The 22,873-nt window shown below is 42.4% G+C and overlaps 1 protein-coding gene across 2 annotated transcripts in view; it reads left to right on the forward strand.

The window, feature by feature from the left end:
* LOC120932144 (sodium-coupled monocarboxylate transporter 1-like) overlaps positions 1–22,873 on the forward strand; it is a 99,065-nt gene that overhangs the window by 73,796 nt on the left and 2,396 nt on the right. For both annotated transcript variants that reach the window (XM_040344319.1, XM_040344318.1), the window contains exons 11-14: positions 530–616; positions 7,002–7,249; positions 10,853–10,956; positions 15,409–15,500. In XM_040344319.1, the coding sequence (XP_040200253.1) occupies positions 530–616; positions 7,002–7,249; positions 10,853–10,956; positions 15,409–15,500 (531 nt within the window). The remainder of the gene's footprint in view (positions 1–529; positions 617–7,001; positions 7,250–10,852; positions 10,957–15,408; positions 15,501–22,873) is intronic.

A 22,873-nucleotide genomic window follows, 5' to 3' on the forward strand; every position in this document is an offset into this window, starting at 1 on the left:
TAGTAGGAAGGGGGTAGTCTTATATGGTGAGTATATCCCAAAACCAACATTTTTCCTGGAAAATTAGGGGGTCGTCTTATACGCCAGAAAATACTGTAGGCATTTATATTTGTTTTACCCTTAGGTTTAAAACAATGCTGGTCATAGGTGATCTATTTTTTTTATCCAGTTAAATGTAAGGTAGCAGATTACGCTTTTCAAGCAAAACAAATTTAGAGCATTGCAGTGGTATAAACACATCGCCCCAAAAATATTTCAGAAAACACCTGACTGTATAAACTGTATACAGTAAAAATTAGATTTCAGGGTTACATACACCGTAAACATATAGTAATATAATGTCCCTAATTAAGCAGAATAATGAAGATGAGATTACAATTACAAGAAAACCAAACAATATATATATATATTTTTTTGACTAATTCAGTATGAGAACATCTGCTTAAAGTCACCCAATACCATCCATGTGACAACATTGCTATTAACCAGAGTCATGAGTCTAAATTATTATTTTTATTTTCACATTTAGGCAGCTTTATCTATATTTGCCATGATTGGAGGTCCACTTCTTGGACTTTTTTGCCTTGGAATGTTTTTCCCTTTCACAAATTCTTTGGTGAGTATAATCTATCACTATTTACACTAGATCTATAGGAGCTTGTGTATGCAGCATTTGATCTTGTCAAAAAGCAAGGGAAGAGGCGCCTCTAAGTGTAGATGTTTTAAAACAATTTTAACGAACAGATAAGTACAGGCAACTCACATTTGGTAGGGTTCAAATAGGCATTGTACAAAATCCATAGAAGAAGTCATCAGGTCATTCACTTTGCTCTTTTTCCTGCTGGGGCGCTGTGCTGTGTGAAGACATCTTTCACCGATGTAACAACGATGTAACGACGCGCGACGCTCAGAAACGCGTCGCACGCCAGTGACGTCACTGCCCTCGGACTGCTGCAATTTTCAAACCTCGAGCCTTGCTCTGAAGCTCCCCCCACCGCCCCCGGCTTAAACACCTTACAGCGGTGAAAGATGTCTTCACACAGCACAGCGCCCCAGCAGGAAAAAGAGCAAAGTGACTGACCTGATGACTTCTTCTATGGATTTTGTACAATGCCTATTTGAACCCTACCAAATGTGAGTTGCCTGTACTTATCTGTTCATTAAAATTGTTTTAAAACATCTACACTTAGAGGCACCTCTTCCCTTTCTTTTTGTTCACAGTACTGGAACATGGTTTCTGTTTCTTTATGATGGCAGCCCTGAGTTTGTATACCGTATTTTCCGGCGTATAAGACGACTTTTTACACCGGAATTTCACAGCCAAAATCCGGGGGTCGTCTTATACGCCGGGTATAGCAGCTGCTCGATCGATATCAGCTGCCGGGTGCTCTGTACGGCTGCATGTATTCTGTATATGCGCCGCTTAGCCAATCCCGATGCACTGTGTGATGACAGAGCATGCTAAGCCTGCTCGGATTGGAGTAACGACCTCTGCCAATCTGAGCAGGCTACATTTATGTAGCCTGCTCGGATTGGCAGAGGTTGTCGTACAGAGCACCCGGCAGCTGATATCGATCGAGCATAGTGATTGGCTGAGCGCGGCGCTGAGCGTGGCGCGCATTTTACAAACTACATACAGCTGTACAGAGCACCCGGCGGGCTTCTTCATTACTTCCACACAAGGGGGTCATCTAATACGGTGAGTAGACTACAAAACCACCGTTTTAGCAGCATGTTAGGGGGTCGTCTTATATGCCGAGTCGTCTTATACGCTGGCAAATACGGTATGTGACTCCTGCAACAACATTCCTCCATCCATCCCTGGACTCTCTCCCATTTATACCTCCTTAAGTTTGGACTCTATTATACTGTACACTTCCTTGTACACTATTATTATTATTACCATTACTATTTTTATATTACAGAGGTATTCTTGTATTTAGTTTATGCAGATTTTTACTTGTGTATTTTATCTTGTCAAAGCTTCTTAGAGGAGTTTAGGAGGAGGTCAGGAACACCAAACTAAAATGCATCTCAAACAGATCTCAAATGTGAGAATGTACCTAACAGCAGGCTCCTATTCTCCCTCTACAGAAACTCCACAAGAGAATTATACACAGCCAATTCTAGCCAAGCTATGCTTCAGACAGCAGCCCTCTACCTCCTCCCTAGAGGACAATATAAATTTTATCTGACCATTGAACATCTTGTTTTAAATTAACTGAATCTCTTTGCAAGCATGTTCATTCTAAAGGCCCGTACACATGATAAGAAGATCGGAAGAATAATTTGGTATGACAATCGGCCAATTATCTGATTGTTAGTATAGTGCTTTGGACAGCTGATTCCAACTTTTCGGTCAACAAAACCTGAAGTTGTAGGCTAGAATTTTTTTTACGTAATTGAAAGAATACATTACATTACAATACAATACAACACATTACATCACTTCTGAAATTGTATTCTATCGTATAAGAATTTTTGTTAATTTAGTAACTTCTTCATTTTTGATATGAGACTAGCATGCAAAAAAAAAAGAATGATTATTTGTCTGATAATCACATTGTGTGTACCAGGCGTTAATGTTTGCTCATGACAGACTTGTTCTAGCAGACAGATAACATCAAACACCAAGGATTTGTGGGCCAATAATAAAGAATTATAGGGTACAATAGGAGTGGTTTTGTATCACTATTGATATGATACATAGTTACATAGTAGGTGAGGTTGAAAAAAGACACAAGTCCATCAAGTCCAACCAATGTGTGTGATTATATGTCAGTATTACCTTGTATATCCCTGTATGATGTGGTCGTTCAGGTGCTTATCTAAAAGTTTCTTGAAACTATCGATGCCCCCCGCTGAGACCACCGCCTGTGGAAGGGAATTCCACATCCTTGCCGATCTTACAGTAAAGAACCCTCTACGTAGTTTAAGGTTAAACCTCTTTTCTTCTCATTTTAATGAGTGGCCACGTGTCTTGTTAAACTCCCTTCCGCGAAAAAGTTTTATCCCTATTGTGGAGTCACCAGTATGATATTTGTGAATTGAAATCATATCCCCTCTTAAGCGTCTCTTCACCGGAGAGAATAAGTTCTGTGCTAGCAACCTTTCTTCATAACTAATATCCTCCAGACCCTTTATTAGCTTTGTTGCCCTTCTTTGTACTCGCTCCATTTCCAGTATATCCTTCCAGAGGACTGGTGCCCAGAACTGGACAGCATACTCAAGTTGCGGCTGGACCAGAGTCTTGTAGAGCGGGATAATTATCGTTTTATCTCTGAAGTTAATCACCTTTTTAATGCATGCCAATATTCTGTTTGCTTTGCTAGCAGCAGCTTGGCAATGCATGCCATTGCTGAGCCTATCATCTACTAGAACCCCCAGGTCCTTTCCCATCCTAGATTCCCCCAGAGGTTTTCCCCCCAGTGTATAGATTGCATTCATATTTTTGCCACCCAAATGCATTTTTTACATTACTTGCCATTGTAGCCAGTTTTCAATCCATATACTCACCCTATGGTCCATGCCAATGGACCTTATTTTGTACAGTAAACGTTTGTGGGGAACTGTGTCAAATGCTTTTGAAAAATCCAGATACACCACGTCTACGGGCCTTCCTTTATCTAGATGGCAACTCACCTTCTCATAGAAGGTTAATAGATTGGTTTGGCAAAAACGATTCTTCATGAATCCATTCTGATTACTGCTAATGATACTGTTCTCATTACTAAAATCTTGTATATAGTCCATTATCACCCCCTCCAAGAGCTTACATACTATTGATGTTAGGCTAACTGGTCTTTAATTCACAGGGATGCATTTTTGGGCCCTATTTAAATATTGGTGCTACATTGGCATTTCTCCAATCAGCTGGTGCCATTCCAGTCAGTAGACTGTCAGTATTCTGTCCTCTGTTAACCATGGATGTGCTTCCTGTGGTGTGTCAGGAGGATAAACACTGCAGTTTTGGTTACTGAAGCCCCCCGATTTCCTCGTGAAGACTAAGGAGAAGAATACATGTAATACCTTCACCATCTCCCCATCCTTTGTAACCAGATATCCTTCCTCATTCTTTGTGGGCCAATATGGGCTGTCCTCCCGTTTTTACTGTTTACATACTTAAAGAATTTCTTGGGATTTTTTTTTTGCTCTCCTCTGCTATGTGTCTTTCATGTTCTATCATGTTGCATCCTTACATTTCTTGTTGCATTCTTTATAAAGTCTGAATGCTGATGATGATCCCTGAACCTTGTATTTTTGAAGGCCTTTTCTTTTGCTTTTATATGCATTTTTACATTGGAGTTAAGCCATCCAGGACTTTTGTTCGCTCTTTTAAATTTATTACCCAATGAGATGCATTGGCTAATGCCCTTATTTAATATGCTCTTAAAGCAAACCCATCTCTCCTCCCTGTTCTTTGTTCCTAAGATTTTATCCCAATTCATGCCTTTTAGCAAGGTTTGTAGTTTAGGGAAGTTGGCTCTTTTGAAATTCAGTGTCTTTGTATTCCCCTTATGTTTCCTATTTGTGTGATTTATACTGAAGCCGATTGACCTGTGATCGCTGTTACCTAAATTGCTCTGTATTTCCACATCTGTGATCAGGTCTGTATTGTTGGTAATCAGTAGATACAGTAACGCTCTATTTCTAGTTGGTGCGTATACCATCTGACCCATAAAATTGTCCTGTAAGACATTTAGGAACTGGCGAGTCTTAGATGAATGCGTGGATCCTTCTGCCCAGTCTATCTCTGTATAATTAAAATCCCCAGTTATGATAACACTTTCCATCCTTGCTGCTAATCCAAATTGTGATAGGAGATCTGTCCCCCCCCCCCTCCCTCAGGTTAGGGGGTCTGTAGCATGCTCCCAGTATTTTTTTCCCCTTTGGAGCTCTACCAATAAGAATTCCACCTCTTCCCTAGCTATCTTGGTGATGTCATCTCTCACATTCTCTTGTACATTATTCTTGATATATAGGCATACCTCTCCACCTTTTTTACCCTCTCTATCCTTCCGATAAAGTGTATACCCTTGAATGGTTGCCAGCCAATCATGAGAGCTGTTGAACCATGTCTCTGAAATTCCCACAAAATCCAAATCCTCCTCGTACAACAGTATCTCTGTTTCACCTATCTTGTCCGCCAGGCTCCTGGCATTGGTGAACATGCCACATAGTTTAGACTGGTCGAATACGATCCTCTTATTGGATGTTCAGCGATTGCAACTAGGACTTGCTACTATACTTACTTTGGGTTTATGTGCTTTGGCCAACCTACCACTAATGCCCCCAATACTACCCTCTGGAATATGTTCCGCACTGACTATCTCTACCTCTGGACCCTCCCCCTGTTGCCTAGTTTAAAAACCCCTCTATCTTTTTGGCCATCTTCATTCCCAGCTGATCTGTACCTGGGAATGAAGATGGCCAAAAAGATAGAGGTGTTTTAAAACTATTTTTTAATACAGTATATTAGAAAATAAAACAAATAACAATCTGATCTAAAACAAATTTATATTAAAAGGTCAAACCATAGATCAATGTAGTACTATAAAAAATAAAAGGGTGTGGGGGACTAAAAAATTACAGTTTTACAAATAAGGTTTTGCAAACAGCAACAATGATTAATACCTGTAGAATATACAGAAAATATCTAATCACTAATTTGACAAGAGCCTAAAATAGCCAGGGCCGGTGCTACAATAAGACCTCATGCACACTGGTTTCTTGTAAACGCTGTTTATCCCGACAGAAGAAAATCAGCGTCATATACTCACCTAAGCTGCATTATTTAAACAGTTTTGGTGAGTTTAGCAGAGTTTGGAAGCTTATTTATTTCATTGGCCAGAATTTTTATTTATTTTGGCCAATGAAATAAATAGACGGCAAAGGAAAATTGCCGCTCCAGGTGAGAAACTCCAGGCACAATGAATAGTGTGAGACTTCTCACACCAGGGCCGGATTAACATAGGGGCTGATGGAGCTGCAGCTCCAGGCCCCTTCCTCAAAAAAAAAAAAGATCGACTTTGAGGATTGTAGCTCGGCGACCAGGGGCCACAGAGACCCCACATTTAGGGTGTATGTAGCTGAAGACCCACCCCACAACTGGTCAAAATATGGGGCTCCTATCATTTATGGTTCCGGAGATGTGGGGCTGCTTGCGCAGCCTGTCAGAAGCTACATACAGAACGGCCGGTTTAAATACAAGCTGATGTCCAATGTCCAAGCTGGAGTCCTCACACGACTACTCAACTGCTCATTCCACTGTCTTCTCCCCCTGCTGCTTTTCCTCTCTGCACCCCATTTCAATCATCACCTTCCATTGCAGCAGTTCATGTAATAGTAATAATATATGCTGCTTTCCTAATTTTTCATAGCCGCTCTCCTAATTTCTCACAACTGGTACTACCACCAACTGCTCATGTACACCTCAATTTATCCTCCCCGTTACTACTTATATTATTACTATTACTGCTATTATTATAGTAGCTTGGAGTTATTAATGTGGCCATGGAAACCAGTGTTGAGGGCTATTATTGCTGGCGCTCACCTCAGTGTTGAGGGTTATTACTGTGGCCACTGACACCAATGTTGGGGGCTATTATTGCTGGCGTTCACCTCAGTGCTGAGGGTTATTACTGTGGCCACTGACACCAATGTTGGGGGCTATTATTGCTGGCGTTCACCTCAGTGCTGAGGGTTATTACTGTGGCCACTGACACCAATGTTGGGGGCTATTATTGCTGGCGTTCACCTCAGTGCTGAGGGTTATTACTGTGGCCACTGACACCAATGTTGGGGGCTATTATTGCTGGCGTTCACCTCAGTGCTGAGGGTTATTGATGTGGCCACTGACACTGATGAAGAAAAAAAAGAAGAATACTTAAACTTAAGTAAACTTGAAGCTGACCTTGGCAGTAAACGAATGAGTCAAGGCAATGTGTTCATGCAGAACAAAAACAATGATCTAATTTAACAATATATATATTGCTCTGCAGGGTGCAGTGGTGGGGTTGCTTTCTGGGTTTTCTGTATCTCTGTGGATTGGAATTGGATCCCATATCTATCCTCCACTTCCTGAAAGAAGCAGACCACTTCCACTTTCAACGGAAGGATGTGCTTTTATCTTGGAAGATGCCAACTGGACCTCAACTTCAAACTGGACCTCAACTACAATATGGACCTCAATGACAACATCACCAGTGACTATACTGCCCACAGTATTGCAGCCTGATGGCAGTGCAAGGTCAGTGAACTTTGTATGTCTCTACATATATTATTTCCTTATAAATATGGCATTACAAAACTCATTTATACATTTCATATACAGGCCAATATCTAATGGCGCGTACACACGACCATTTTTCATGACGAGAAAATGGCATTTTTTAAATTGGTCATTAAAAACGGTCGTGTGTGGGCTCCAGGGAATTTTTCTCGTCGAGAAAAATGGGCATTAAAAATTTAGAACATGCTCTATTTTTTCTCGTCGTTTTTCACTTTCTCGTTTTTCTCGTCGTGAAAAATGGTCATGTGTACGCTTTAACAACGGGTAAAAAAACATGCATGCTCAGAAGCAAGTTATAAACGGGAAATTAGCATAATCAGACTAAAGGATGGCGCCATTCGAATGGAACTTCCCCTTTATAGTGCCGTCGTACGTGTTGTACGTCACCGCGCTTTGCTCGGGCATTTTTTTTCACGATCGTGTGTATGCAAGGCAGTCTTGAGAGGAATCACGTCGAGAAAAACAACGTTTTTTCCATGACATGAAAAACGGTCGTGTGTACACCGCATAAGTCTAAAGTTAATCAGTATAATTCTCCATGTAAGAGTCTTTAGTTGATACACAAATGAATGAACTGAATAAAACTGAAATAATAATCTTAAGGCTCCATGCACACTGTCTAACAAAAAAAAAAAATTCTGCTCCTGGAGATGTTTAGCGTTTTGCCTGTAGAATCAACTAATGTTATCCTATGTGTCCATGCACATTAGGCAGTCTAGAGGCATTTTCTAAGCTCAGAATTTAGTGGCAGAAAAAAATTCAGCGGCGACACAACCTGCCCGTCAGACGTCTTATTTGTGACTGTCCGACGCGATGGAACTCAACATTGTATATGCTTGATAGGCTGCTCCAGCAGAAACGTGCAGTTAACGACTACGAACTCTGCAGCAGGACAGGTTCTGGGAGCTTGTTTTTTTTTCCGCACCGCGCCAGTGGCTGCTCATGCGCGACTTATGCAGACTTCTGCGCCCATTTGATGGGATCACCAAACTGGTCAGTCCCAGCCAGGGCGCCATCAGTGACATCATACCTTACGCCTTCTTTCAGGAGCGTGCATTGCGTCGTGTCATTGATCAAGCCGTCGAGGAGCAAGAATCAGGAAAATGAGGAAGTCGCAATGCTGGATGAATTCCCAGGGGGGGCTACTCCACCTGAGACAAGTCAACAACGGGAGCCTGAAGAGTAGTCAGAGGAGGATGGTGCTGGGGCGGAGGAGGCGGAGCAAGAAGAGCATGCTTTAAACCTTTCTGGGATCCCTGGTGTTGTCCGTGGATGGGGGGAGGAGAACGAGGACGACGTTATCCTGGATGATGAGCAGGAGCCAGGCCACTACACCGCTTCCAGTTTAGTGCAAATGGGGGCCTTCATGCTCCAGTGTTTTTAGAGGGACCCCCGTATAAAAAGCATAAAGAGCAAAGACCAGTATTGGGTGGCAACGTACTTAGACCCCCGTATAAACAAAACATGGCGGAAATGTTACCATCACAGAAGGCTATCAGAATGCAGCACTTCCAGGCCTTGCTTCGAGAAATGCTGCATTCTGCTTTTGCGTGCGCTGGCAGAGGAATTTCCACTCGCAGAGAAACAGTTTTGGGTACCAATCCAACAGCGTCTGCAAGAAGAGGGCGGTTTGAAGATGTCTTAGTCACTAATGATATGCGATCATTCTTTCAGCCGATCCATCGGCAGCTGTCCTCCGGATCCAGCATCAGGGAACACCTAGACCGACAGGTGTCCGACTACATCGGATTAACGGCCGATGTGGACGCGCTGAGAAGTGATGAACCCCTGGACTACTGGGTGGGCAGGCTTGACCTCTGGCCAGAGCTTGCACAATTTTCAATGGAACTGTTGGCTTGCCCCTCATCCAGTGTCCTGTCTGAAAGGACGTTCAGCGCAGCAGGAAGGGGCGTGACCGATAAGCGCACTCGCCTAGCTCACAACAGTGTTGACTACCTCACATTTATAAAAATGAATGAAGCATAGATCTCGGAGGAATTCAACACATGTGACCAGTAGACCATGTTTCATTCAAATTCTGGTGAACGCCTGTGGGCTAATTTTTTGGGCCTGTACTGGCTGACACTTTATTCTGTATCCGGTAAATGCCTAATATACCCCCAGCCACAGAATACAAAGTTGTTTGCTGTCCAGTGAACGCCTGTGGCCGTGAGCTAATTTTTGGGGCCTGTAATGACCGACACTTACTTCTGTATCTGTTGAATGCCTAATGTACCACCAGCCACAGAATACAAGGTTGTTTGCTGTCAGGTGAACACCTGTCAGCTAATTTTTGGGGCTTGTAATGGCCGGCACTTACTTATGTATCCGTTTTTTTCACTTAATACTTCTGGTAGGTCAGTGTCCATGTTGTGAGACTATTTGTGCACACCTAGTAAGTATTTTGTGGCTGCAAATATGACCTGAAGGTTTTTAATATTCACCTGCCATTAAAGTCAATAGGGCCCACCGCGAACTTGCGGTTCGCGGACATTTGCGATCGTTCGCGGTTAGCGTTCACAAACCATCCTGTCGGGTCCATCACTACTGATGATACACTAATTTCACTACTGATGAGCAATTGATACACTAATTTCACTATTGATGGTACTGATGTAAATGGTGGATATTGTAGAAATTGTGGCTCCACATATATTCATTGAGCATATTGCATGGCACTGTAATTTCAACAACGTTTTTTTTAAACCTAATGTGCATGGAGCCTCAGCATTGCATTTCCACTGAAATTTCTATTCATTAGCATACATCTCTCCTCTTAGTTTACATGCACGGATATTTAAGGAAACCTGCCGTCAATATGACATGAAAGTGGGTGACCTGGTGACATCACTGCAGAGAATAGTCTTCCTACACACTACCAACATGCCCACACTATGAATGGTCAGTGTTATTCCCATTACACTTTATGAAACACAGATGGCATAGACCCCAAAAAATACAGTTGGTGACATTTCTGAAAACTGGAGGAGCTAGAATCTGGAGCAGCTGGGCAATCAGCTTCAATCTTTCATTTAAAAGCTTAAAACTGAACACGCAGAAGGTAAAAGCTGATTGGTTACTAAGCACAGCTGCTCCAGATTCTGTCTCCTTCAGTGTTTTATTAAATCCCCCCCCCCCCCCAATATATATATCTCAAGGTGACTCACAAAGACATCAGCTAGAACATCTTTATCCATCCTATGACTTTGATGTGTAGAGTTGTGCGTCTCATTACAATACCACCACTCTACAACGAGGAGGACAGACAACACTTTGTCCGTTTTATGTTGAATATTTGAATAGAAAACAATCTATTACTTTTGTACAACACATTCAATAGCAGGCAGACAAAAATATACACTATATAGCCTTCTAGATTTTAAAGGGTGTGCATGATTTATAATTGTAATAAGTGTTTGAAGATTATAGATGTGATCTGCCCTACGTATGCCGAGTATTTATGCATCTTTATCATGATCTATTTATTCAGTTCTAATAAAATATTATTGTAAAACCAGCTGCATATAATAATGATGTATCCTTTGTCTTGTGTTTCTGTAGGCCAGAACTGGCTGATTATTGGTATTCGTTATCATACTTATACTTAAGTGTTCTGGGAACTATTGTGACTATCCTTATTGGGATAATTGTAAGCCTTTTCTCTGGTACGTATTAAATGGTAAATGTTTTTGGATGTATTTTTTCGCATTCATTTGTACTGTACTGTATACAGCAGGGGTGCCCAGCCTTTTGAAGAGCGAGGGCCACTTAAACGACTTGGATACCAGTCGCGGGCCACAATCAGTGGAGCAGGTGGATGGCAGCCCACTCTACTCTTTTTTCTTTTTGTGGATTGGATTGGAGGTAGGCGTTTGTAAAGGGACACAAGTCCATTTACATCTTCTATTCCTTAGAGGTGAATAAAGGGTCAGATTTGGTCGGACTGACCATGTGAAAGGGGCCTAAGGCTGCTTTCACACTGATGCACGGTGCAGCATACTTCACCTGTGGCTTTCCTGCAGGTTAGCTGCACTTTGCCATAGACTTCTATTATATTGTGTAGGTGTGGGGCACTTTCAGAAAGCACACCAAACTTGCAGTTCATAGAAATCTATGGCACAGTGCAGGTAACCTGCAGGTGCACTTCTCTGCACCTGTGGATCAGTTTGAAAGCAGCCCAGTAACCACTGCAGAACACATATGCCCATATATACACAGTGATTTTTAGTAATAAAGTTACCTTTAATAAGAGTATTCTATTTTATTTTTTTATTCCATTCCAGAGCAGGAGGTCGCGGGCCACATCATAGGGCTCCGTGGGCCACAAATGGCCCGGAGCCACTGGTTGGGCACCACTGGTATACAGCTTAGAATGTTTATTTTGTTTACAATATTATGAATTACATTTTAATTCTTGATTCAATTTCAATTTCAAAACATCAATTTTTAAAAAAAAATGTTAAATAGGTTTTTAGACATTTATTATACCTACAATTGAATTATTTTTATACCAATACTCCTGTAGTCTGTATGCCTATATGATGGGTTACCTTTAGGCCCCGTACACACGGTCAGACAAAATCGATGAGAATGGTCCGACGGACCGTTTTCATCGGTTCACCGCTGAAGTGGCCTGATGGTCTGATGATACGTACACACCATTGTTCCAAAAAACGATTCAGAACGCGGTGACGTCAAACACATGACGTGCTGAATAAAACTAAATTCAATGCTTCCAAGCATGCGTCGACTTGATTTTGAGCATGCGCAGGTTTTGAACCGATGCTTTTCTGTACTAACCATCGGTTTGGTCCGATCGGGCAGCGGTCCATCGGTTTGGTTTTGAAGCATGTTTTAAAATTTTTGACCGAAGGAAAACAGACCGATGGGCTACACACACCGTCGGTTTGGACTGATGAAACTGAACCTCGGTCCATTCTCATCGGTTTTGTCTGACCGTGTGTACGGGGCCTCAGGGTCATAACCAGAACTGTGAAAGACCTGGGGCCCCTGAGGAAAACAATGATATGGCAAGCTACACAAGCCATGGCGATTGGTGGGTGCTTCCTAATTGTGCTTACAGTGGGGGAGGGGGGGGCGCTTAAAGGGGTCATTGTGTGTATGAGGCTTTAAGCTTCATACACACGATCGGACTTCCATCAGACAAATACCTGGAATTTTGTCCGAAGGGTGTTGGCTGTGAACTTGTTCTGCATACAGACGGCAGAACTTTTTCAGCCAACATTCACAAAACTACGTTGTTTTTTAGCTCTTTAGCGTCACCCTTTGGGCAACCTCTGCTAATGTTGTCTGATGGTTAGCATTAGTTTGGAGCATGCGTGTTTGTACTTTGGATTTTAGTCCGACGGACTTGTGTACACGCGATTGGATAATCCGACGAAACACATTTGTCGTCGGACAATTTGAGAGCATGGCTATCCAACATTTGTTGTCAGAAATTCCGACAACAATTGTCCGATGGAGCGTACAGACGATCGGATTATCCGCCAAAACACGTCCACCACACAATTGTTTACAGAATATCTGATCGTGTGTACGGGCCATTAGAGCTGGCGGGGGACAGCTGCAGCATCGCACTAATGCTGCAGCCATTTAAGTGAGTAAATGTATTTGTTTTTTTTTTAATTCTCACACTTCTCTTTTAAGTCCATTTAAATAGTCAAGGACTGCTTAGCAACCAGCAGCTGTTGGGACAATGAATTTTTCGGTCAGGTCAGAGTTTGTAATTTCAATATAGCAAATAGATTGCAGGGGTTGGGAATATGTATTGTACAACAGAGTGTATAAAGTGCAGGGGTCAGGAATACACAACATACAGGCCAGAGCATAGAGTGTAGAGGACAGGGGTATTTAATGTAAAGCCTAGAATACAGAGTGCAGCTGGCAGGAGTATGTAACATATAGGCTACTGTAGAGAGCGCAGAGACAATAAATATGTAAAATACAACAATAAGTGTTAACTGTAGTTCCATAGCATTTACCACATTCCCCCCCCTACAAAAATCTCCCCCACTCACCTCTAACCAAAGTCTCCCCCAACAAATCAAAATCCCCTCCTCTCTTAAGAACATCTCCCTAACAAACCCAAGACACAAATCCTTCCCTCTGTAAAGCACTCCCTTAAAGTGTATGTTACCCCAACATTTCATATTCCTGATATGTCTCTGTTGTACCATGTTCTTGAGTTAAAGTGTGAGTAAACTCCCTTTTATGATTTTTAGCTATAGGTAAGCCTATAATAAGCTTTACATGTAGGTACAGTAAATATCTCCTAACCGTGCACCATTTAGGAGATATTTACTTTAGATGCAGCCAGTGATGTCACTGGCAAATGCGCTCTGAAGGAACAGCATACCCGTGCCATTCTGTCCTCTGTGTGCATGCGCAGGAGTGACGTCATCGCTGCCTCGACCATTCATATCGCCGAAGCCTGCAATCCCTGAAGGAAGACCAGGTGAAGATGGAAGCGCCTTTAACGTTGACAGCACACTGCTGGAGGGCTTTGTTTTTAGGTCTGTCATAATATGCTAGTATGCGATGTGCCATGCCCACTTGTTTGTGTATCTGTCTGCTCATACCTCGTACAGGCAGGCAGATACACACTTACAGGAAGAGAAAATGAACTACCAAAGCGCTCATGGTTGTTCATTAAAAGTGCAAAGGCTGTCGGTACTTGTAGTTTCCCATTCACAGAGCACTGTAAATGAATGACGTGGTTGGGCGACCAGAGAAGGTGAGCGCTTGCTGTCACTGGGGAGTGGGAGAGGCTGCAGTTGCTGGAACATGTTCCACCCTAAATACAGGGGAAACATGTAACATGTAACATGTTCCAAAATGCGAACCTATTGTTTAAAGGTATTTTCTCCAGTGTGCTTAGTTATCAAAGAATTTTAATTGTGTGACAGAAAACTTGAAGCTGGTTGTGCATGCACCATCTGATTGATCTGTTTTAAAGTTTGTTTTTACTTAGGCAGTGACAGAGCATGCACTGTTCTGGCACAATCCAATAGTTACAGTATTTAAACAATAAATAAATGCAAGCTATCTGGATATCTCAGAAATGGGGCTAAATTAGGTGTCTGTAATAAAAAAATTATGTCCTTTGCCCACAGCTACATGGGTTCTCAAAGGCATCTATAAATCTGACTAGTGAGTACCACTGCCAGAATCCTCTACCGGCCATAGGGCCTCCCCTCTCCTTCCCTTATACTGATTATGCTTCCTCATTCCTTTCTATCTCTATCCTTCTCCTGGGTTTCTCCCTCTTCCTCACAATACATTCTGCCCTTCGACGGAGAGTTTCATGTGACGTTCTTCCCCTCCTGCCCTTTATGCACTACTCTACGTAATTCCACAAGATGTCCCTTTTCATATAATGTTCTGTCTTTTTTCTTTTGGACAAAATTACTCTACATGTGTTACAAGACTCTCCACATATGGCTTCATGTTTCTTTTATTATTGTACCCCCCCTCCCCCATATTTAAAAAAAAAACATATTTGCATACATTTTAAACTACAAGCAAAGACATACCCAAATCCAAAGATCCACTCAAGACTTGGCCCTCCTCTACATGGACAATTTAGGAGCCCGCCACTGTAGTCCATCACAACTCCCCATCAGAAATAAAAAAAAAGAAGAGATCCCTATCCTTGTGAGCAAGCCAGGAGTGGAGAAAGGCATTAAGGAAGGTTGGTTCCCAAGTGGAGACATTGTTGTATGCAATCACTTTGTTGACAACAAATAAATACGGAAAGAGGAGCTAAGAGTGGAGTTCAGCTGTTATATTTTTTCATAAAAACCATAAGCAGTTTTAAATGATGAGAACCATCAAACTGATCAAGTCAACCTACCACAAACACTTAATATCAATATGACAGGGATGGTGGTAATTTGCATTGACCCTTATGGTTAAAATATGTGGAAATTGCAAGAGAATTGGCATGTGTTTAGACATAATGGGTAATGATTGCATTATATGTGTGTTTTGTCTTATACCTGGTTTATATTTAGCCTTTACTTGTTCATAGCTATATTTCTATAATGTCTTGTGTTTCCAAATCATTTTTTTAACATATGTTAATTGTAATCTTGCAGGAGGATTGAAGCAAAACATAAATCGTGACTGCCTATTTGGAAGACAGGATTGTGGTCTTCTTGACTTTATCTGCTGTCTGAAATCTGACAAGGTAAGCACACAATGCAGTTCTGTGAGTGTCCAACCCACAAAGCGCAGTAATAATACTGATAAATGGCTTTAAAATTTGTGTCATGTTAAAGGTTTTTGGAAGCATTTGCAATTGATTCAAAAAAAATTTCCTATCCATCAATATGATGTGAAGTTGTGTGCAAACATTTCCCCATGCAAGTTAGACTACATGCGCAGCACCAGAAACAACGCATAGTAAACAGGGGAGGTGGATTCTCTGGAGGGGAATGTTCCTGAAGGGTGGTTGCTTGATTTTCATGCAGCTTAGCAAGACAAGTATCAGGAAGAAGCATATTAAGCAAGGGTATCCCGCATTACCTTCAAAATAGTACAAAACAAAAGAAAAATGGAAAAACTTTATTTTAGGAGAATGCTGTTTTTTTAACAATTAAATAAAAATGTAATTACATTTTAACATATTTCTTACTAAAAAGACAGGTGCATAAGGCATAGACAACCACGTTTAGTTTAGACTGCATTAACCATAACACAACAATAAGAATGTTTAAGTAAGTTACACTTTAAATGAATTGACAATGTCATATTAATCTAACAGTTGGCAAACAGACAAAATTTACCAACAACCTAGCTCAATCTCTTCCTAAACTTCCAGAGAAAGCTCCATCTCATCTCTTGCCCTGGTTCACATCAGTGCAATTTGTAATGCAATTTGACAGTACAAAATCTCATGACAAGTTGACCCCATTGCTGGCAATAGAACCGTTCAAATCATTGCAACTAAAAAAGTTTCCTGCATTTCTTTTTTGCAATTTCATTTAGACTTGCATTGAGTTTTGTTAAATGAAGTCACAAGCCACAATTAAATCAGAGATCCAAATCGCACTGATCAGATGGCTTTGAAATCACGCTGAGGCAAACGAGATTTCAAAGCCGCACTGGTGTAAACCATATTTTCAGCTGAATTCAGCATGCTTGCAGTAGGAGAAACTAAACTGTTTCAATTTTGCACTTAAATATGCATTTCAGTTCCTATAATTAAAATTGCTTGAGTTCACAATAATGTGCAAACACATTTTTTGCACAGTTTGATAAAAGTTTAATTTGGTAGCTTGGCTAATGGAGTCAGAGCTAAGTCACCCTCTATATTTCCAGAAGAAAGATTTTCCTTCTAGAATTCCTCACTTAGGGCCAGATTCACAAAGCAGATGCGCCGACTTAACTCGAGATGCGCGGCGTAATTGAAAAATGCGCCGCGCGTATCTTTGCGCCTGATCCTCAAAACGAGATACGCCTGAAATCTAGGTTTTTCCGTCCTACCTAAAATAATTACACCGGCGCTTCTTCGCACGCAAAATACGCTAGACACACCACTGTTTTGCTAGGCAAAGATGCAAATGAGGGAGATAAGGCGATCCACAAAATTAAGTGTGTGCGGCGTAGATTACGCCCTGTGCGCTTCTGTTAGTTTCAAGGTGTAAAATTACACTTTATAAAAGGTGCCCTAATTTTACAACAGCCATGTAAAGGTCAGCTAAAGCAACACCATTAAGGAAGAGCTGAGCACACACACTTGCAGGACAACAATCTCTGGATGCCAGGGGCATCCATGCTCATAACTATACTAGTGACTTTAGTAACCCAGGGTACCCCCTCTTCTGAGGGAACAGCAGTCAGGAGACGCCTCGCAGAATGCATCTTTGCACAGTAAACACACACATTAATCATGTCACAATGAGAATGCATGCATGCACACCCACTGTGGTCCCTAGCACAGACAGATCACATGCACATCTAATTGGATTAGATCCAAGTACCCCCAATGGTACTTGGGAGCAGTAACGCCCCGCCACGGCTCCAATTATGTCACTGTGCATTCATACACCATTCACATGGACCTGGGATCACTTCTCCCTGGTCCTGGGGATCCCTACTCCACCAAAACTGAGGGTGACACCCCTTATTTAATCAGGAATGCCACCCCCACATTCACACATCATTCACACACATAAAACAAATCATAAGTACAGTAGAATAAAAAAAATAATACAAATAAAAAAACAAAAGTACCCCAAAAGTTAACGGCGGCGGCGAGAGCTACGCCTGGGCCGCCCACGGCCACAGGCCAACCAGGGGAGACTCCTGGGGGGGGTGAGCAGGGGAAGGAGGAGACTCATGGGGGGGTGAGCAGGGGAAGGAGGAGCCTCCCCTGGTGACTGTCCTCCTGCTGGCGTGCCCTCCAAGGCCACTGCAATTCTGTTCAGACTGATTGTGAGGGCAGCCGTATTGGCCTGGACAGCCCGGGTATTGTCCTGGACAGCCTGGGTCAGGGCACTCACCTCCTGGGCCACGCCTGTTGTGGCGGTCTGCAGGTCACAAATGCATGTGATGACCGCCAAGGAGTTTGTGGCCACATCAGTGAGTGACTCCTTAATTGAGCCCAGGCTGTCCTCTATCTGTGTCAGAGTCTGTTTGATCTGACCCAGATGGTGGGTCTGCCGGGCATTGTCCCTCTGCAGACTGGTCGGCAGACGCTCGGCCACCCCCCTGGTCTCATGGGTAGCCCTCCTGCCTGCAGCTGAGGCTTGTGGCCTGGGAGGAGGGGAGAGAGAGACCCTTGTGGGGGAGGCCTGTTGGGGGAGGAGTGGGAGGGGCTACCCCTGATGGTGGCCTGACTGCTGCCAGCCTCAGGGGTAGCCTCAGGGGTAAACAAATCCGAGGCCAAAAGGACTTCCCTGGCAATGTCCATATCTTCATCCTCAGCCTCCACCCCCTCATCCTCCTCCCCCTCAACCTCCTCATGAGGGGAGGTGTGGCCACTCCCCTCCCCTGGGGACCCCTGCCCTTCTTGGGGCTCTTCTGCAGCCTGTTGTCCAGGGGATGGTGCAGCAGCCTGGCCTGATGGCCCAGCAACCTCCTGGCCTGATGGCCCAGCAATCTCCTGGCCTGATGGCCCAGCAATCTCCTGCCCATCTGTGGAGGACACAAAACATTCACAGGTTGGAGGATCCACACGCTTGGCACATATTCCCTTCCCCCACCCACACATGCTAATCACCAGATAGAAAAACCCCAAAATTACCTGTCCTCACAGGAGAATCAGATTGATAGCCAGGCAGGCCCACCACCTGCTGTTGGTGGAAACACCGCGCCACTGCCCATTCCTCCTCACTCAGCCTGACGGGGCAGGGTGGGCCTCCTCCAGTGCCCGTGGCATGGGCATTGATCTTGGCCATCTTGTCACGGACCAGGCTCTTAAGATCGCTGATCTTCTTTTGTATCCAACTGGGGGTCCTCGTCTCCCCCCCCCCGCCGCATTGATCTGATCAGTAATTTTCTGAATGATCTCCTTCCTCCTGGCCGGGGGGGTGCTCCGGCTCTCAGGGCCATGCAAATAACGCCTATATCGGGCGATGGCCCTAGCAACAATCTGCTTTTCTGCGACAGAAAAATTTAACTTCCTGCGCTTCGGTGCCATAACAGCCAACACTCAGCAACAACAAAAAACAAACACAACAAACAAACACAAATACTCACACAACAAACAAACAAAAATACTCACACAACAAACAAACACAAAAATTTAACAACACAAGCAGACAGCTAATACAAATTCAAAAACAAACTCAGAAAAAACAAACAGAAAATACACTCAGAAAAAAAACAATCAGAAAAAACAAACAGAAAATACACTCAGAAAAAAAACAATCAGAAAAAACAAACAGAAAATACAATCAGAAAAAAAACACAGCTACTACACTCTACTACTCCTCCAAATCTTTTAACTAACACTAAACTCACCAACAGACGACAGAGCAGAAGCAACTTGATCTAGGAAGGGGCACACAGGGATGTACTTTTGCAAGGGAAGTGTTATGTCTGGGGCTATTTATACACAGGGCGATTCTCAAACTAAGTACGCTTGGCCTTTTTCCTATCTCACTGATTGCGCCGAGCCAAGTTCTGCACATGCCCAGTGAGGTGCAGATTCGTGCGCGCATGCGCAGTACGGCCGGCCCTTCATTTGCATGGGGTCACGGCTCATTACAATGGAGCATGCCCACTTCCTTCCCACTTGCAATAACCCAGCCTTACGCCTCGGGATTTAAGTTACGCTGGCGCTAAGTTGGGCGCAAATGCGCTGTGGATACGGCACTTACGACAAAAAATTAAGGCGCCGTAACTTAAATTACATACGTTTGGAGTAACTTAATTTGCGCCGCTGTTTGTGAATCTGGCCCAAAGTTCCTCCCACCTTGCAGTTTCTGTCTTCTTGGTGTTCACTTTTTCACCTTCTTGACAATATAAAATGGTAAAAATCCAACAAAAAAAAACTAACTCTCTTGAATTTGCTGGGCAGGTGTGCAAATCTCAAGCACAAAGACATCACCAGCTGAAGCATAATGATTTAATTTTCCATCTTATAGAAACTGCAAAACTTTTACACTGTGCAAATCCACTTTGCACTGCAAGTGCACTTGGAAGTGCAATCACTGCAGATCTGAGGGGGACATGCAAGGAAAACAAAAAACAGCACTTTAGCTTGGACATGATTGGATGATAAAATCAGCAGAGCTTTCCTTCATTTCAGATCTTCCCCTTTAGATCTACAGCGACTGCACTTCCAAGTGCACTTTCAGTGTAGTGTAGAGTGGATTTGCCTTTAGTAAATCAACCCCATTGTGTTGGGCTGTGTTGCTCAATGCAGGCCAAACACAATGACATCCATAGTTACTAATAAATCTGCTTCACATCAATAAGCTGTATTAGTGGACAATGGATGAAAATGGAACATGCAGCATTCAAACACATTGCAGCATATTAATTACAATGCATCACAACCACAGAGTGTATTAAAGTTGATGTAAACCCTCACATATACCCAGTGAAGTGATCAGCCTCAGGATATACACAGGGGTTAAACAAATCTCCCTACATAAATTGTTAATGTATATCTGCTGTCTTCATCTTTATATACTGTTTAGAAAGTGCACATTGTGTTAGGAGATTTTCTCTTCCTGGTTAGCACAGCAGTGAAGTCTGGGCCTGCAGCCAAGACAGCCAATTGGAGGAAAGGCACACACCCCCTCTCCTCATAGATAGAAAAAAATAAAGTATTTTGGCTCCTGCTGTGAAAAAATTGCATATTAGGGTAGCGAAGTGCATTAAGCAAAACATGTCAACTCAGGTGTGTTTAACATGCATCAGTAGATGCAATGGAAGTGGTATGAATTCAGCCTTTAAAATATTACAGTTTTAACAAAAAAAAAGAAGGCATGAATTGGTATAACATCTTAGGAACAAAGAACACAGAGGAGAAATGGGTTTGCTTTAAGGGCATATTAAATAAGGGCATTAGCCAATGCATTCCATTGGGTAATAGGTTTAAAAGAGCGAACAAAAGTCCTGGTTGGCTTAACTCCAATGTAATAATGCATATAAAAGCAAAGGAGAAGGCCTTCAAAAAATACAAGGTTGAGGGACTATCATCAGCATTCAGACTTTATAAAGAATGCAACGAGAAATGCAAGGGTGCAATTAGGGCGGCTAAGATAGAACGTAAAAGACACATAGCAGAGGAGAGCAAAAAAATCCCAAAAAATTCCTCAAGTATGTAAACAGTAAAAAAGGGAGGACAGACCATATTGGACCCATAAAGAATGAGGAAGGACATCTGGTTACAAAGGATGGGGAGATGGCGAAGGTATTTAATTTATTCTTCTCCTCAGTCTTTACAAGGTAATCGGGGGGCTTCAGTAACCAAAACTGCAGTGTTTATCCTTATGACACATCACAGGAAGTACCTTCATGGTTAACAGAGAACAGAATTAAAATTAGACTTGGGAAACTTAACATTAGTAAATCACCAGGACCAGATGGCTTGCATTCGAGGGTACTTAGGGAACTCAGTCAAGTAATTGCCAGACCATTGTTCCTAATCTAATTTTTACTGACAGTCTACTGACTAGAATGGTACCAGCTGATTGGAGAAAAGCCAATGTAGCACCAATATTTAAAAAGGGGCCAAAATACATCCATGGGAATTACAGACACGTTAGCCTAACAACAATAGTATGTAAGCTCTTGGAGGGGATGATAAGGGACTATATACAAGATTATATTAATGAGAACAGTATCATTAGCAGTAATCAGCATGGATTCATTAAGAATCGTTCTTGCCAAACCAATCTATTAACCTTCTATGAGGAGGTGAGCTGCCATCTAGATAAAAGAAGGCCCGTAGATGTTTTGTATCTGGATTTTGCAAAATCATTTGACACAGTTCCCAATAAACGTTTACTGTACAAAATAAGGTCCATTAGCATGGACCATATGATGAGTACATGGATTGAAAAGGGCGAGTTCAGAGGGTAGTGATAAATGGGGGGTACTCAGAATGCTCAGGGGTGAGTAGTGGGGTCCCCCAGGGTTCTGTGCTGGGACCAATCCTATTTAATTTGTTCATAAAGGACCTGGAGGAAGGGGTAAACAGTTCAATCTCTGTATTTGCAGACGATACTAAGCTAAGCAGGGCAATAACTTGCAAAAAGATCTAAACAAATGAATGGGGTGGGCAACTACATGGCAAGTGAGGTCTAATGTACTGTAGAAAAAAGTAAAATAATGCATTTGGGTGGCAAAAATATGAATGCAAGATATACACTGGGGGGAGAACCTCTGGGGGAATCTAGGATGGAAAAGGACCTGGTAGATGATAGGCTTAGCAATGGCATACAATGCCAAGCTGCTAACAAAGCAAACAGAATATTGGCATGCATTAAAAACGGAATTAACTATAGAGAAAATAAAGGGTCTGGAGGATATTAGTTGTGAGCACTGAACTTATTCTCTCTGGAGAAGAGTCGCTTGAGAGGGGATATTAATTAAATTTACAAATACCGTACTGGTGACCCCACAATAGCGTTAAGACTTTTTCGCGGAAGGGAGTTTAACAAGACACGTGGCCACTCATTAAAATTAGAAGAAAAGAGGTTTAACCTTAAACTACGTAGAGGGTTCTTTACTGTAAGAGCGGCAAGGATGTGGAATTCCCTTCCATAGGCGGTGGTCTTAGCGGGGAGCAGCGATAGTTTAAAAAAAACGATTAGCTTAGCACCTGAATGACCACAGGGATATATAATGTAATACTGATAAATAATCACACACATAGGTTGGACTTGATTGATTTGTGTCTCTTTTCAACCTCACCTACTATGTAACTATGTAACAATTACTACTCTGTCAAAAACCTGCTTATATCGTGATTTATATATTAGTGTATTGTCCAGAAACTAAAGCATTCTATCCTATTTCATGAACACGTCTGCCATATTTCACTAACTCAGATGACAGCACCTCCTGAAATGCAGGGTGATTATGTTTCATTTAAGAATA

This window comes from Rana temporaria, chromosome 3, assembly GCF_905171775.1.
Source record: "Rana temporaria chromosome 3, aRanTem1.1, whole genome shotgun sequence".
NCBI classification, from domain to species: domain Eukaryota; kingdom Metazoa; phylum Chordata; class Amphibia; order Anura; family Ranidae; genus Rana; species Rana temporaria.